The 17,409-nt window shown below is 49.5% G+C and overlaps 1 protein-coding gene across 2 annotated transcripts in view; it reads left to right on the top strand.

Moving 5' to 3' along the window:
• The window catches only part of CFDP1 (craniofacial development protein 1), a 139,473-nt gene extending 128,584 nt beyond the window's left edge, over nucleotides 1-10,889 (top strand). Inside the window, exon 6 of one of the 2 annotated variants that reach the window (XM_030863317.3) lies at nucleotides 6,916-10,889. In XM_030863317.3, coding sequence (XP_030719177.1) covers nucleotides 6,916-7,006 — 91 coding nt within the window. In that variant the 3' untranslated portion in view covers nucleotides 7,007-10,889. The remainder of the gene's footprint in view (nucleotides 1-6,915) is intronic. The other variant, XM_030863313.3, reaches the window with a different exon arrangement.
• The last annotated feature ends 6,520 nt before the right edge of the window (nucleotides 10,890-17,409 follow it).

The following is a 17,409-nucleotide window of genomic DNA, read 5'->3' as shown; positions in this document are numbered from 1 at the left end:
GAATATTGTTCAGAGAGACAAAAAATAAGGAAGAGGGAAGTTAAGCCTCCTGGAGGACAGCGTGGGAAGAGATGAGAGACACCTCTTTACAGACTTTTCAAAACTCAAAGAATCCCAAGATAAATAAAATAGAAATCCACACTGCAGAGTGAAGTTGCAGGAAACCCGTGACAAAGAGAAAAATCTTAAGAGCAGCCAGAAAAAAGAGATTTCTTTGAAAGGAGGGGCAGTTAGACTGACAGGTAGCTTCTCAATTAACAGTACTTTTCATAACATCCCCAAATTGGAAACAACTCCGATGTCTATTTGTAATAGACAAATAAAGTGTGATGTGTTCACACACTGGGATACTCTTTACCAATTGGAATGAACATGGGTAAATATCAGTAACATAATAACACAAAGAAGTTCATGCAGTATGGTTCCATGTATTATATTTATTTGTTTTAATTCCATTTATATGAAGGTCAAAAAGGGGCAAAAACAATGCGTCCATTAGGTCAATTTGTGAAGAAGCAAGCCACAAAAGAACGCACACAGTATATGTCTATTTATGTCGAGTTCTCAGGCCGTCACCAGGTCAAGGAGCCGAATGCTGCCAGCCTTCAGGAGGCACGTTCATAACTTTCACCCCACACCCACACCCAACACCCAAGCCCAGCCAGGTGTGAGCCTGCCCACATTTCCACTTCCCTTTCAAGTTTCTGCTCCTCTGACATTACAATCTAGTTGTGCCTAATTGCAAATCATTATAAAGCAAGCTCTCCCAGTACAGCTTGGACTTCTCTAGGGCGCTCATCTTCTGCTTCTTGGCTTGCTATATAATGATTCATCTGCCTTGCCCATTTTATACTCTGTGTGTGTGCGTGTTTGTTATATTTTACAGTAAACTGAAGTGCAGTTGAATTCAAATCCTGGCTCTTCTACCAGGCTGCCATGTGCTCCAGCCCCAGTTTCTTCATCTGTGAAGTAGAAACTCTTCAGTGTACTCCCAAGTTTATAATGGGAATTAAATAAGTAGGGGAAAGTCTGGCATGTTTATAGGATTCCCCCCCACGCCAAGTCTCCGCCCCCTCTTCTTTCTTCTGTCTGCCATTACTGACCACGCCAAGCTTAGGGCCTTACTGGAAGGCTAGGTGCTCTATTCCTCTAAATCCCTTCCTGGTGTATTCCTGCCAAGCCTTCAGGAACACTTCCCACAACCGTGGCCAGTACAGCTTGGGAGCATCTCCTCTCTGTCTCCCAGGCTGGCCTCTCTTCCTTCTCTGGGCTTTTAAAGTAGGGAAGTCCCAGGGCTGAGTGATGGGCAGCCGTCGTTCCTCATATTCTCTCCCCCAGGAAAGCTAATTCCCTGGCTTAAGTACTATTTTCTGCTGACAACTCGCAAAAAAGCTCTCTCCTGCCGGACCATCCCACTGAGCTGCAGACTCCCGTAGCAGCTGTTTAGTTGACATCTCCATTTGCATGTCCAAGACATTACATCAAACTTAACATCCAAAACCAAATACAGATATCCCCCACTGTTCAAAAGCTCGCTTACACCACTTTGCTTTTGCGAAAGACCTCTACATTTTCTCCCTAACTGAAAGAAATCTGAAGAGGATTTTCGTTTTCACCAAAAGGCAATTGCTTCTTCACTTCACGCCATTTCAGCTAAGAGAGGTGTTATAGGGACGCTCTACTTTTGGATAGCTTGAGATACCTCTGCTTGCTTGCTTTCCATAAACAGACTCCTTCCTCAGACTTCTCAGAAAACGGCACCATCACCATCCACCCAACTGATGAAAGAAAGCCCTCGGAGCATCCTCTTTCCACTCAATCCTGAAAGTCCAATAGACAGTTCTGTCATGAAGTATTTTGGTCCCTCCCAGCTGCCTGCAGTCCGGTACAAGCTCTGCTCCCTGCTTCTGTATCTGTACCTTCCCTCCATTCTTCTCTACATCACAGCCAAAATGATTTTTTGAAAGTACAAACCATTTTTCCTCTCTTCCCTGCTGATTTTAAGTAGCACTTAAACGAGTGTTCACCTCCTTACCCTGGCGTTTGCAGGCCCCCCGAGCCGTCCCCTGCCCACCTCTGACCCTCTCCCCTGCTCCAGGCGGCCCAGCCCCTGCACTGCTCCTCCGGGTCCTCCTCCACGGTGGGCTCTTGTTGTGTCACTCAGATGCCACTCTCACTCTCTGAGTAGCCCCACCTTAGGAACCCTCCATCAAATCACCCTCTTTGACCTTCTTCATCACATTTATTGTCAGTTGATACATGTTGTCGTGTTTTGTTTCATGTACGGTAAGCCCCGAAGGGCAGGGTCTGGTTCACCACCCTGCCACCAGTGGGGTGCTAGAAGAGCATCTGTCCCAGAGCAGGCGCTGAGCCATTGCACTGTCTAAATGCACATCCCACTAGCTGTCAGGCAGCCATGGCTTTGTTTTGGAACCTAGTAAGATGGGCATTAACCACCCAGAAAGGAAGGGCATGACAAGTCAGAATGACATCTCCACCTAGGCATCATTTTCAGACAGCAAAGTTGGTTAAAATGCCTGTTCCAAAGAGGTCAGCTGCACAGCAAAGAATCGCTGCCTTTCCTCTGAGCCGTGGACTCCAGGGCACAGTCCAGCATTTCAGGATCAGTGTCACCAGTCGGCACTCAAGGCCTTTAACATTGCTTCCCTCTATTCCTATAACTGATCGCACTAGGTTCCCTGGCAGTGTTCGCAATCAGCAGTGCGTCTCTCCAACACTGCTGAGGTAGAGGCCAGCAGGTTTGGGGGGAGGGATCAACGCAGAGAAAATGAGAGGAATACGGGCTTGGTCTCGGCTGCTGCTGGCAATCAAATTGAAGGTCATGGAGCTCGATGATTGGAGACCAGGTGTGCTTGTGATTTGGAGAGGCGTGAAGGAGAGAGAAAATAATTTTCTTTCTCCAAAGAATCTATCTCCGTGACCCCCAAGAGTCACTCTTTCAGAACGAGCACAATCTTGAGGTGAGATGGGAGGAAAGCAGTGGACAAGAAAATTAAAATCACCACCCTTTCACTTGGGCCCTCGAGGTGTTTGCGAGTCATCCTCTTGCACAGGGCTTGTGTGATGTTGAGCAGATTGCTTCTTTCACTTGCACTTCTCAGGGCAAAGAAGTGCACCTCTTAGTACTTCCATCACAGAGCTTTACTCCAGCCTCAGACGGCCTGCGCTGTCTGTGGCTTTCTGGTGTTGGTCCACTTTCCTTCTCAGGTTTATGCTGCACAGAACGCCTGCTGGCTCTGCTGGGGGCATAGTGATAACGCAGCCCTGAAACGTCCTCTGTTATGTGCCTGCTTCGGATTTCCCTGCACCTCCCTGTGCTCTTTCTTTTCCTAACCAGTGGGCAGGACGCCTCTCGTGGGCGGTTGTGACTGTTTGGTGGAGCTTTTGGGGATCAGCTGCCCCACAGAACTCTGCCTTCTTGTGGGGGTGGATGGGCGTCCTTTCACTTGCAGCCTGGTTTCCCAGAAGTAGGTACTAACATGTTCTCTGGAAGCATTTTCTACCCTTCTCGTCCTCTTCTTCTATTTTTCCTTCCCTCCACATTGGCCTAGATCTCAAGAAAATTGGTGGCAGAAAAGTAATTTGGGTTGCAGGATCAAAAAGATGACCGAGCCTATTGTGTCTAACCTGGTTCTGAAAGGGAAAGCTTAGAAAATCCCTTAGGTTTTGGTGCTATTAGCATATTTTATTAATGACAGTGAAGAGCTGCAGCCTCTTAAATGGGCCACATAAGGCAGGAGTGGTGGGAAGGGATGATCCCCTCTGCCCTTCCCAGTAGACTGGGCTGAATCAGTCTGGGTCCCCAGGAGTGCTGGGCACAGACCAGAAAAGAAGCCTTGCACTTGTCAGCTGGTGGTTTTCTTCTGGGACTGTAACCCGCTTAAGGTGCCTGAAAACTTTCTGAGGCTCAGTTTAAATAGGTCGTCCACTCGGGCCACCTTGGAGGAGGCAGCCTTCCCCACAAGCCCTTCCTCTTTCTGGGGCATTTGGTCTCTTGGTCCCTGTTCCAGCTGTCCCAGTTTCTGAGGCTTTATAGTGATACAGTCGGGTCAGAAATGGGAAGCAAGAACCGCACAACACTCACAGGCATTTTTGGTTTTATTGTTTACAAAGTACTTCTCACAGTTTCATTGTACTGTCAGAGGGGTGTTGTAATTTTTACTCCTGTTTTACAGAGAAGAAAAATAAAGTATCTTGCCCACAGTCACACACATAGTAAATGTCAGAGCCACCCTCATCCTTGGCACCTTTTCTGTCTTGAGGGTGGGAGGAGGATGTCGAGTAGAAGTGTTGTTCCTGATCAGCTCTTGGCCGCAAACCAAAGCCATCACAAGGATCCTGTTAGCAGCTGCAGATGCTGTGAACGGGGGAATGAAGTCGCCAAACCTGCCTTGATGGCCTTTGTCTGGGCTGCCCTTGAGAATTGCATTCTGCATATGTGCCCCTCTTTGCTGCCTGAGGCGTTCCCTAAACCTGAACTCTGCCTGCACCTGCTTGTTTAGCACCCAGCGTGGCTTCGCTCTTGATAGTCTCAAAGTCAGCTGGACCCGGCACCAGCACCGCTTCCGGGAACCTGGAAGGTATTATTCATGCTCAGTGAGCATCTTAATTTAAGTATCACTTCCTCTTCTTTAAAGGAAAGTCAAGAAGACAGACCACAAATGCTCAAAGCCACATACTTCCTCTTCTTTCCGCCCCCAGGCCCGCTCTCTCAGGCATCCCTGGGTAATGGCTCTCTTGAAACATGCCCTAAAGTTGTCTTGAACCATGGCTCCCGCATTTGTTCTTTGGGAACTTCCAGAGAGGCAGTTAAAGCGCAGGCTGTCAGAACACTGATCTCCGTCGTGGTCTTCACCAGGGCCTGTGGGCTGGGGTGGGGAGGGGTGACGGTTGTAGTGTGACAAAGCCCGTCAGTGATCTCGGTTAACAGTCCCCACTGGGGAATCATGGGTCCCTTGGTGGTAGACAGAAGATGAATTTGTTCTGTCATGTGTCTACTTACCGGCCACAGTCTCTCCTGCTTTCACACTTTATCAAAAGGGGTCCACAGTGTCTGTGGCTTCCCCATCTGCCGGGGAATCTGAAATTGAAATTTAACCAGGCATCCTGTATTTCATTTGCGAAATTTGATGACCTGACCTTGAGGGCTTATGTCAAGCCTACAAGCAGGCCCTGCCCTTGTGTTTCCAGCCATTCTGGCCCCTCCTTGGCAATTTTGACACAGCAGCTGAGTTCCTGATCCCAGACCAGGTGGTAGCTAGTAGTTGCTGATAACGTGCGTCAAGAGAGCTGACTGTTCCCCTTGGATTGATTGTCCTCAGAGCCCTGACAGAAGCTGGCTTCCCGAAATGATGGTGACAACTCTGCCATTTTATTGAGCACCTGCTCTGTGCTAGGCATAATATGTACACTATTGCATTTAATCCCCACAACAGCCCTTCAGAGTAGGAATGATTAAGGATGATTACCTTTTTTTGGGGGGCGGGCAAATTAGGAAACAGAATTAGCAAGGTTACGTGGCTTACCCAGAGACACAGCTAGCAAGCCGCAGGGTCGGGATTCAAGCTGAGAGCTGCCACCCTGTCCGTAGTGAGGTATAGGGTTAGTGGCCGCAGGCCTGGCTGGAGAGCGGATGGGCTGGACTGGGTTGCTCCTCACAGGGTGCTGTGGGCAGGCAAGCGAGGCTCTGAACTCAGCAAAGGAACACAGGGTCCTGAACCTGCTAACGTTCTCACCCTAAACGTAATGACCTTGTAATGACAGATGCATATTTTCCACAGTGCAACAAAGGAAAGATTAGTGCGGAGATTCAATTCTGCCTCCCGTTTTCAGTGGCAGTTTTGCTCTCTCAACAGATTAATTAGCAGCAGAGATCCCCTCCCCCCAGGCAAGCAGCAGCACAGTTCAGGCCAGAAGGTGCACGAAAATGCAGCTGTGTCTCATTCAGCAGCCAGCCTTCTCCTCGCAGTGCCTGCTGCTTCAGCCCTGTGCTTCCTTCTCACCCTGCCTGGGAGGCCGACGGAAGCCTTGTCTGCTGAGCCTGGCCAAGATGAGGGGCAAACCACCAGCTTTTAGGGGACCCTGTGTGTGAGCCGTGGATGGCAGAGGTGCTTGACCTCGTTCCCTTGGAGGAATTTAAGGAAAGGCCTCTTCTGTCGTCCTCGCAGAAGCACCCTGGCTGCATCTGGGTGGAGGACACAAGGAGAGGTGGTGGGAAGGGTGAGGGGAAGGAAGGAGCTGCAGGTAAATACCTTCGACGGTGAGCGCTCTGCGCACCTCAGCCCACTTCACCTTCCCTGCAGCCCCAGGAGGTAGTTCTTACTGGTTTCTTCCATTTGTAGGGGCACCTTTTCCCACATTTTGATGCGTGTGTGCAGGGTACATAGCTTTCTCTCCCCACCAACTCAGCGCACCGCCAAGGCCAGGAAATGTGGTGTCACTATTTTGCTGCTGAGAAAAGCGACGCTCCTTGACCAGCATGGTCTGCTAATGTCTAACCAAGCCAGGCTCTGAACCTGGGCTGGAGGGAGCCCCCATTCTTTCCTTAAAACCTGGTTACAAAATTGCAACATTTTCTTGCCTTCAGCCTCTAATGTACTTCCCCTTGATAAGTTGTTGGTTTCTCTTTTTCATTCTATTTTCACTCACATCTGAACCAGAAACGTGCTTGTTTAGACTAAATGGGAGTGGTCTGGATGTTCCTGAAATAGTCGTGTTGTCCACTCTGGGCACCACCTGTGGTCATCCGTTTATGTTTGCTGTAACCCGATAATCCCACAGGCCAAGTGGACCCCTTTACACCGGGGTGAGGGATGCGGGGGACAGGACAGGACAGTGCAGGGGAGGCATTTTCTTTTACTGCGTCTGCTGACAGATACCTTCATTTTCTTCCAGGTACATTGAACGGAAAGCTTTTCTAGACCGAGTGGATCACAGGCAGTTTGAAATCGAGCGAGATCTCAGGCTGAGCAAAATGAAACCCTGATGTGATGAGGAACCTACAGCAGCTTAATCCTGTTTACAACGTGAGCTTTTTGTGCGTCTTTGAAATGTTTCCCGTGTTTCCCATTGACTGTTTCCCAGCAAGGTCTTTTTTTCTACATTGAATTTCTGTCTTTGTATCTTGATCTCATGTGATTTCATTCATTTTACTTTTAATAGTTTGTCTTTTAAAAAATAAAAATTAAAAAGTACAGGTTGGTCCTGTGAGAGGCTGGTGAAGATGACAGCACTCACCTTTCCTTTGTTCTGCTACAAAGTCCACCAGGCCAAGCCAGCACCTCTCAGGCCTGTCCTGGCCACCATGGTGGAGAGAGTGACCAGCCTGCACACACGTGAACCCCCAGAGGCTGTAGGGCTCCCTGTGAAGAGGCTCGCCAGTGTTGGTGGAACACTAAGTCCCTGGGCAGCTCTGTTCTCAGTTCCACTCCTGCTTCTCTCCTGATCTCTTTCTCTCTCCTGAATGGGATTCCTATTTGCTGGTATAATGTGAGGCTGAAAATAAGGATACACTATTACTGCATTAGGGATTTTTCTTTTCCTTCAGCCATTTTCATGTTCTCAAAGTCAACTTCATGTGTGCTCTCACCTCAGTAATGCTTTAATTTTTGGTTTGTCAAAGAAGACTCCAAAGGACTTTTTTTTTTAACTCTTTAGGAAAATTTAAATTCCAAACTTCATATTAATAAAGCAGTAAACAGCACATCCTGCCCCTGTGGGCTGGTGGTGGGGATGTCCTGAGTAACACGGACAGGTTTGGGGGAGGTAGGGTTCCAAAGACTGGAATTCAGAATCCTGCCTGGACATCTACCAGCTCTGTGACCTTGAGCACAGTTCAGCTTTCTGAACCTTCATTTTCTGGTCTGTAAGTGGCCTGAGTAATACCAGAACCTCACAGGGTCGAGATGAGCCAGTGACATGTGCAGGGAACACGCACAGGTCTCCCCCTCCAGTCCTCTAATATGTGGGCAGAACTTCATGCAGCCAAGACCTGATTGTCAGCCCTGCATGGCCGTGAGGTTATGACCCTCATTACTCACTGAGGCCAGGCTGGGTGGTCGGGCTGATTGAGGTGTGTGCATCTTCAGTTGAGAATCATCTTTTCTGTCAGAGTCTTCTTTGAACCATAGCCCACAGTTTTTAAGAACAGGTGGATAATATTTTATCTAGCTCTTCACATCCACACTTAGTGAAAACTAATCTGCCTGACTCCCAAAGGAAGTGACATCTCTTTATCTAGGAGTCGGGAATTGCCAAGGAAAATGTTTGCAGGAAGTGGGGGCCTGAGTCAGCGCCGGGAGGCAGCTCGGTAGCCCTTTGCCGGGCACCGTGCGCCTCCCTTGTCCGTGGCATGGATGACTGAGGAGGGCAGCCAAGGATACTTCCTGCTGGTCTGTGGAGTCCAGAGAATCCCTGAGAGATGAGTTTCCTGGCCTTGCTCCTGCCATCAGTCTTTGTCTTCTTGTCCCAGATAAACGCATCACATTTCCAGAGCATCTGTTACCTTCCCATTACTGAAAAAAACTGCCCTAAAACAGCATAAGGTCAAAGAATAAAAACAGCCTTCTCTATGTGTTCTGTTCACCTATTTCCCAAGGAACACAGTCCTCTAATTAGGAGCGCTGCATGAGGTCCCTAGGGGAGAAAGGCCGCATTAAGAGCTAAGTCTTGAGTGAGGCGTGCGCCACTGGGGCTGAGGAGGGGAACAGGACTAGGAGCCCAGGGCCCGATTTCATGAGAACTGACAGGTCCAGCAGGCCAGCTGGTAGCTGCTGCTGCAGGAGGGTGCAGAAAACCTCCCTAGAGAAGAGTGGCGTGATGGTGCTGCTGGTAGCCAGGCAGGGACCAGGAAGGCCAGGTGACAGGGCTCTCCAGGTGCTGTGCTGCCTCTTGGCCTCAGCAGGACAGAGGAGGTGTGTGCGGCGTGGCTCTCTGGAGTGCGTCTTCTTCTGGTATTTGGTATCAGTCTTTAGCCAGAACTGGAATTGCTCAGGCATGTTGGGTAAGAGTCCATGACTCTTTTTTTTTTTTTAATTACCAAAAAACCAGTAAACAGATAGGAATTGGTGTAAGATGGTGGACTCCTGGGGAAGGATTCAGAAGCTCTTAGCTTCATCAATAAATGATGCAGTGGTTCCATGTGCCTAGTGCTTCCTCACAAGTTATCTGACCAGAAGAGGAAACTTGCCTGAGGTCAGACTGCGAAACTGCCGGCGGTCACACCTATGTCTTATGCTTAGAGGACAGAAGGCAGGGGGCCCTGCCGGCGAGATGAAACAGCCTCTCATCGCCTTCTGGATCCCAGCTCCTAGTTGAAGGATTCACGTTGGAAAGGAAAGATTTGAGTGCAAGGGGACAGAGCAGCCAAAGATGAAGAGATGCTTCCAGTTGAGAAGAATGGCAGCTGGCACACTCCGGTGCCAGAAGCTTGTGTCAGAAGTACACCAAAGGCTTGGGCACACTGGCTTCAGCTTCCAGTCCTTTGTGCCGTGGGGCGGCATCTGAACCTCTCTTTGGGGAAGAGTGTGCTGCCTCACCTAGACACACTCGGGCCTTGGGCAGACAAGCTGGTGGGGAGGCATAAGCCCTGCCCCAGAACCAAGTTTCTGTGCTACACGGTGTAGGCAGTGTTGCCCTCTCCTCTTTGGGATGCTGCCTGGTTTCAGCGAGTGAGGGGAGGAGGGGCTGGTGCCCAGGTGACAGTACCTCGGAGAGTCGAGGTATGTTAAATGCCATCCCACTGCACCTCCTTCCTTGGGCACACAGGTGTACCCAGGGTTCCTGCTTCAGGCTTTCCTGCAAAGTCTTTCCTTTTTTTCTGCAGCTTTTTTTTCATGCCCTCTTAAGGCAACTTAGATCCAACAGGACCACCAGATGCAATCTTTGTGCACACGAAGTTGACCACAGAGGGAGAGTGGGCTGTGGAAGTCTGGAAGATTCCACCCTGGTTCCCTGCAGCCTGGAATTGCCCAGTCCCCAGAGACTCTTCTTTCCAGAGCCCCTCTCCATGGTCTGCCGGTGAGCTTTCATTGTTGTACCCTCAGAAAGCTGATGGTGTAGACAGATCTCCGCTCAAGTAAGGGAAAAGGTGGCTGTGTCAGGGAGGGAAGGGAGAAATGTAACATGAGGAGAACACTGGCAACATCTTACAGTGGGTTTGGCGTCCTGCTTCTAACCTTAGATTGTAGCCCTGCCATCCGGGTTGAGTCCCTCCCTCTGTGTCTCAGATTCCTTGTCTTCAAAAGGTTTCTGAGAATGCTTAATAATCCTGCTCTGCCTACCTCACAGTATTTTGTTAAATGAAATACATTATCCAAGTGTTAAGTTACTCTAATTAAATTGCACACTAAAGGCTCCCAGCTCCCCAAGACAGCCAGGCTTCTGTGAGTATAAATTAGCACCGCCTTGAAGAACACTTTGGCGATGTCTCATGAATCTGGAGCTGCACTCGGCCTGTGACACAGCAGCTCTGCTCTTGGCTTGACATCCTAGAGAAGCACCAGCATGTGCACAAGGAGGCAGGCTCATTGGTGATAGTAAAAACCTGGAAACCACCCAGTGCCCATCAGGAGAAGGGGCCAATTGTGAAATAGCCACACAGTGGAGTACAGTACAGCAGTGAAACGACTGGGCCAGGGCTACATGCCTCAACACAGATGAACCTCTTAAGCAGCATTGACGCAAAACAACTAACGTACAGTCCCAGTTATACAAGTTCAAAAGCATGCGAACGTAGAGGTGATGGTTGCCCAACATTGTGAATGCAGTAAATGCCACTGAATTGTACACTTTAAAATGGTTAATTTTATGTTATGTGAATTTCACCTCAATAAAATTTTTAAAACATGAGAAAGATACTGTCCTTTGACTCAGAATAATATATATACTATATAATTATATATTCATATATTCATTCAATATAAATATATATAAACAAGTGGGTGATAAACACTAAATTCAGCATAGTGGTTACCTCTCATGGGATTGGGAAGCTTATACAATAAAAGATAACAGAGGAGCTTCGTTTAATGATGTGGGTTTATATCTTCAGTTGGGAGTTGGGGACACAGATATTTCTTATGTTATTCATTATACCTTTCTACTCTATTTATCTGTAATATTTCAAGATAAATTGTTTTGAAAGAAAGACAAGCCCACATTTAAATTTGCATCACCTCAGTCAGTCTCCTTAGGGAGAGATAGCCAAGGGATGGGGCAGTTCAGGGATGGAGGTGAGCTTGCTGGGTGCCATGGTGATGAGCTTGCTGGGTGTCGAGGAGCTTTTTCTGCCTCCTCTTCTGGGCCAGCAGGCATTCCAGAATGATCCCTCCAAGCTGCTTTTGAGACATTCTCCAGGAGATGAGTGATTCACATAGGTGAACTACTACATGCCCAACCCCTCCAGCCCCAGCTCCCCTTTCTCTGAAAAGCAGGTTGGGTGGCTGGGGGAGCTGAGGGGTCTGTACCAGGACACGTGCCCTGTCCCAGCACAGCTGATGGTGTGATCCCTGCCGATCAGCCTTCCCCTCACCCACAAGGCTGCACAGGTGCACACAAACAGGCCATATGTTAGAAAGATGCTACCGTAGGCCTTGACTTGTTAGATGCAAACAAATGGTTCCTGACCTGGATAAATGAGCTTGAAATTTAAAGACACCAAAATGAATTACAGTCAATGTCTTGAGTTTTCTAGTGGAAGTTATGGAGCTGCCTGTTTTCAAACTCTGCCCAGCATCTTGAGCTCACCCCTGGGGCCCTGGGCCACAGCTGTGACATGAGGTCGCTGTGGAGGTGTGGCCATCTCCTCAGGGTGTGGAGGAGTGTTGCTGGGCCTCTGCAGGGAGGGAGGGAACTATCCTCTGACTAACCCCACTAATCTCTGGTAGTGATGTAGTGCCTTACTTCTTCCAGTTAACACCTCTACATTAATAACCGAAGCCTGCCCGAGTTTGAGGCACCCTGACTGACAAATAAGAGACTTCTTTTTAAAAATAAATTTATTTATTTGCTTATTTATTTTTGGCTGTGGTGGGTCTTCATTGCTGCGCTTGGGCTTCCTCTACTTGTGGTCCGTGGGCTTCTCACTGCAGTGGCTTCTCTTGTTGCAGAGCACGGGCTCTAGGTGCGCAGGCTTCACTGGTTGTGGCACGCGGGCTCAGTAGTTGTGGCGTGCAGGCACTAGAATGCAGGTTCAGTAGTTGTGGCTCACAGACTTGGTTGCTCTACGGCATGTGGGATCTTCCCGGACCAGGGTTCGAATCCGTGTACCCTGCACTTGCAGGCGGGTTCTTAACCGCTGCACCACCAGGGAAGTCCCTGGGAGACATTTTTTAAGTCTGGAAGCTCTTTGGGTGCCTGAGGTTGCATCTGTGGCAGGGTGGACCCTCTCTGTCCCAGACACCTCATCAGATTGCCTCATCTTTGCTGTTGTCTCTAGCTGGACCTCACAGTTCTGTTACAGCCCTGCCACTGAGCTCCATTACAGGGCCTTTGAATTTGAGGTTGGTATCCTGAGACACAGGGAGGGGAGCCTGCCCATCCCCGAGTCACACACACACACCCAGCCCTCCTGCACCAACAGTGTCTGGTGTGACCTGTGTGTGCCCTTGAGACCACTATAGACAACTGGGGGTAGAAATGATGTGAATAAGCATCATTGTAGAGGCCTATTCTGTCTTTGCAGTACAACTGTATTTTTTAAAATATTGCAAATACCCCACGTGGTACAATAAATACATATTTTGTTTTTTGTGCAGTTCCTGGCACAAAACCCTTGGAATTTACTCTCTTTGTGTGCTAATGAGAGGACTCCTGGGGGAGCCCGAGCCCAAGTGTTGGGCTGGCCAAAAAGTTCGTTCGGGTATTTCCATAAGATGTTATGGAATAGCTTCCAACTCAACAGCTTCAGGACGGGATCTGATCACCAGGAAAACCACACCTTTGACCCCTTAGAACTTCCAGCCCCACCCTCCACCACCACCCACCACCCGTCCCTCCCTCTGGAGAGGGAGGCCAGAGATCAATCAATCACCAATGGCTAAGGACTTCCCTGGTAGCGCAGTGGTAGGAATCCACCTGCCAATGCAGGGGACACGGGTTCGAGCCCTGGTCCGGGAAGATCCCACATGCCACGGAGCAACTAAGCCTGTGCGCCACAACTACTGAGCCTGCACTCTAGAACCCACGTGCCACAACTACTGAAGCCCGCGCATCTAGAGCCCGTGCTCTGCAACAAGAGAAGCCACCGCAATGAGAAGCCCGCTCACCGCAACGAAGAGGAGCCCCTGCTCACCGCAATTAGAGAAAGCCCGTGCACAGCAACAAAGACCCAACGCAGCCAAAAATAAATAATTTAAAAAAAGAATCACCAATGGCTAATGATTTAATCAATCATGCCAACATAATGGAACCTAAGTAAAAACCCCGTAAGCAGAGTTTGGGGAGCTTCTAAATTGCTGACCACCTCCACTTGCTGGGCACAGAGGCTCCTGCTCAGGACCCCTCTGGACAATTTTCATTTGACTGTTTGTAGCCTTTATAACATTTTTCGTAAGGAGAGCATCTTCCTGAGTCGGTGAGTTGTTCTAGCGAATTATCACACGTGATGGGTGGTTGTGAGCTGGGCGGCAGCATGGGCAGCAGCCTCGGCAGCCCGTTCTCAGCTGGCGTCTGAAGCGGGGCGGTCTTGTGTGGCTGAGCCCGTACTATGGGGTCTGCGCTAACTCTGGGTAGATAGTGAATGAACTGAACTGAGTTGTTGGACATCTCGTTGGTGAGATTTGGTTGGACCCCACATTTGTCTAACTCTAACGTTAACGCCAAGCATCTGCCACAGGTGACTGAGACGCAGTGCGATATAGTCAAGACACCCTTGCTGGAGAATCAGGACACCCTAATCTCAGCTCTGCTGACCAGCTGGTGCCCTCAGGCATGTGGCTTGGCCTCCTCTGCCCCCATTTCTGCATCTGTAAAAGGAGGGGGGTTAATAACTGTGGGCATTTAACACTAGGAATCTGCGTTTTGTTTTGTTTTGTTTTGTTTTCTTGCGGTACACGGGCCTTTCACTGTTGTGGCCTCTCCCGCCGCGGAGCACAGGCTCCGACGCGCAAGCTCAGCAGCCATGGCTCACGGGCCCAGCCGCTCCGCGGCATGCGGACTGGGGCACGAACCTGTGTCCCCTGCATCGGCAGGCGGACTCCCAACCACTGCGCCACTAGGGAAGCCCGGAATCTGAATTTTGAACAGGAAACCCCATGATTTTATGCACTCTGAAGTTTGAGAACCGCTGCTTATGGCCTCCCTACCTAGAAAAAAATGTAAAAGCCTCCAGCTATGTATTTAGGAAAATTCCATTTCCTTTATTCTTACCACTTCAAATAATTCAGACTCCTGAATTCCTGACGCACCAGCAAACCATAATGAGTAAGCCCAGGTTTCCTCCCTGACATCTGCTGAGACCCACCTGCAGGAACTTTCTCCTACCTTCAGAGGCCTTTGCAGGGAAGCCCCTTAAAGTCATCAGTAACTTGGAGAAGCAGCTGAAGTAAGGCCTGGGAAACAAGCGAGAAATTCACACAACAAAATCCACCCAAGTCCCAGCAAACACGTCTGAAGAGGCAACACTCAGCTGCCAGGTTGGCAACAGATGGCAGGACCCATGTGCGCGCACACACATGCTCACCCCGGCTAAGCCGAGCGTCTAGTGTGTCAGCGAGGTTGCCCGGCAGCTTGGAGAAGACCCAAGTCACCAGAGGCACACCACTTCTGTCAAATCAGCCCTGCACGAGGCAGATGGCCCCAGCTCCCAGGCCAACTCGGCCAGCGCGAGGCCTTCCTGCCAGTGGGAGCTTTGTCTGCACGGGGCTTGACCTCTCTCTTCCCCCTCCTGATGTACCTCTTTTTTCTTCTGATTATCGAAGGCAACCATTCATTGTTGGAAAATTTGGAAGCAGAAAAATTAAAACTTAAATCTCCCATAGTCTTACTAACAGAGAATACTGCTGTGTTCATTTTGGGATACTTTCAGTCTATTTCCCTATGTTTTTACATAGTTTTTCTTTCTTTTTTTTTGTTGTACGCGGGCCTCTCACTGTTGTGGCCTCTCCCGTTGTGGAGCACAGGCTCCGGACGCGCAGGCTCAGCGGCCATGGCTCACCGGCCCAGCCACTCCGCGGCATGTGGGATCTTCCTGGACTGGGGCACGAACCCGTGTCCCCTGCATCGGCAGGCGGACTCTCAACCACTGCGCCACCAGGGAAGCCCTACATAGCTTTTCTTAACACTACTGGAATTATACTCTACCCGTGAAGCTCAATACAGAAGCTAGTAACCACATGTGGATATTTTGATTTAAATTTTAAATTCATTAGAATTCATAATTGAGTTCTTTGGTCACACTAGCCAAAGATTTCAACTGCTCAGCAGTCACGTGACCAGGGACTACACTACTGGAAAGTGCAGGTATTGAACGTTTCCATCAGCACAGAATTCTGTTGGACCGCACTGGTGTATGTAGTTTTGTATTCTTTTTTTAACCTATGGTATGTACTATGAGCACATCCCCATTTATTCAAACATTCTTTGAGAAAATGATTTTTAACGGCTGCATAATGTACCATTACATGCTTGTACCACAATTTGTTTCATCAGTCCTCAACCATTGGCCACTAAGGTTACCGACTTTTTGTCATTATACATGATGCTGTGGTGAACTGCCTAGTCCTGAGATCTGGACCTGCATCCCTGATCATTTCCAGATCACTGCTACAAGTGGAATTGTCATGTCAGGGAAGGTGACATTTTCAAGGCCTTGAAATATAATGCCCAGTTACCTCCCAAAAGGGTCTTCCTCCGTCCAGCAGGGCGGTTGTGCCCCTCTCTTCCTATGTAAACCCTCTGAGAAGACAAGGTTCAGCAAGGAAGCCCTGTCTGCCTGTCTCTGAACACAGAGCCCAGTGCTTTGGGGGAGACATGTCTGGAAGTAGGAGGAGAACGCCACCCATGGAGAAGACTGGACTAGGTCATCCCTGAGACCTACTAGCATCTTCTGCAGTACCAGCCCAGGGCTCTGTCTCTGGAAGAAGCATTTGGACGGGGCAGGTGTGATGGTTAATTTTTTGTGCAAACTTGACTGGGCTAAGGGATGCCCAGGTAGCTGGTAAAACATGTCTGTAAGGGGTTTTCTAGAAACAGCATTCGAATGGGTTTTGTTCAGTTAGAGGTGGGGCTTCACTTCACTTCTCTCATGCTTCCCAAGTCGTTCTGAGGTTTGGTAACATTTTCGTTCTGAGGTTTGGTCTACATTCGTCTTAAATTATCATTCACAACCACCTAGCCTCCCATCTCATCCCCTCTCGGTCGGTCTTTATCTTTCCTAACAAGGGCTCCTCTTCTAAGCCTTTCCATGGCTTGCCCATCCCCTTTCTCATGTCAGTTGCCCCTTTGTATGTCCTCCACGTCTCCCACGTCAGCCCTGACTTGGGCAGTCAGACCTGCTCACGGGATTCCAGACTTGTGGTTCAGACCTCAAGCGTCAATTCTGGCACCCCTCTCTCCTTTGCAATTTGGGCGGCTGCTTGCGGCCTCACTTTTGCTTTCTATAAGATGGGGGTCGACAGTTATGAAGCAGCACAGCCAGACTGGACTTGGTGGCATCCGCTCCATTCAGTGCATCCTTAGACAAAGGGGAGCCATCAAGGATGGAACCGTGTGAGAGCCAGAGCTGGCCTGGCTTCTGTGCTTGCAGATGAGAACTGGCCCCTGCTGTCAGTTACAGCAAGACCCCGGACCTCCTGGGATGAGCTGGGCTTAGGTCACCATAGGCCTCAGGGTTGGTGAAGACTCCTACTGTGGAGATGGGTGAAGGGATTATCTACGAGGAAACCACTTAAGGCCAAAAGTTACATCCTTCTGGAGAGCCTGAGACGCTGGCCGCAAGAACAACACCCCACGACGTTCAAAGCCTCTGGGGCAGCTGCCCTGGCCTCTTTCCAAGCTGAGTCATGGCATTTAGTGTATTCAACACCCACCCTAAACCAATAGGCCCAGAGGCCAGAGAATAAAGAAGTGAGCCTGCGTCCGTTCACAGAGGGAGCTTTCCCACCCTCACCCCTCTTTACAGTACATTCTGTCATGGGCTGTCTCAGAAGACTGAGGTCCTAGCTGCAACTCTGTGGTGCCTTCGTGAAGCCTCTTCCTCTCCCCTGGGGCGCCTTCCTGAACAGGGAAAGGTTTGGGCCTCCAGGGAGGAGCAGCGGCTCCTGCCTCAGGAGAGCCTGAGAAGTAGAAAGCTGGGGCCCAGCAAGGCAAGCTGGTAGGTGGAGGGTGGAGAGACTCGAGTCAGCGATTCTGACAGCAACAGCGTATAACTGCTGTAACTGGGAGTCACAC

Source organism: Globicephala melas, chromosome 19, assembly GCF_963455315.2.
Source record: "Globicephala melas chromosome 19, mGloMel1.2, whole genome shotgun sequence".
In the NCBI taxonomy this organism is placed as follows: Eukaryota; Metazoa; Chordata; class Mammalia; order Artiodactyla; family Delphinidae; genus Globicephala; species Globicephala melas.
The sequence above is the reverse complement of the archived record's forward strand: the minus strand, read 5'-3'. Positions and strand labels throughout refer to the sequence as shown.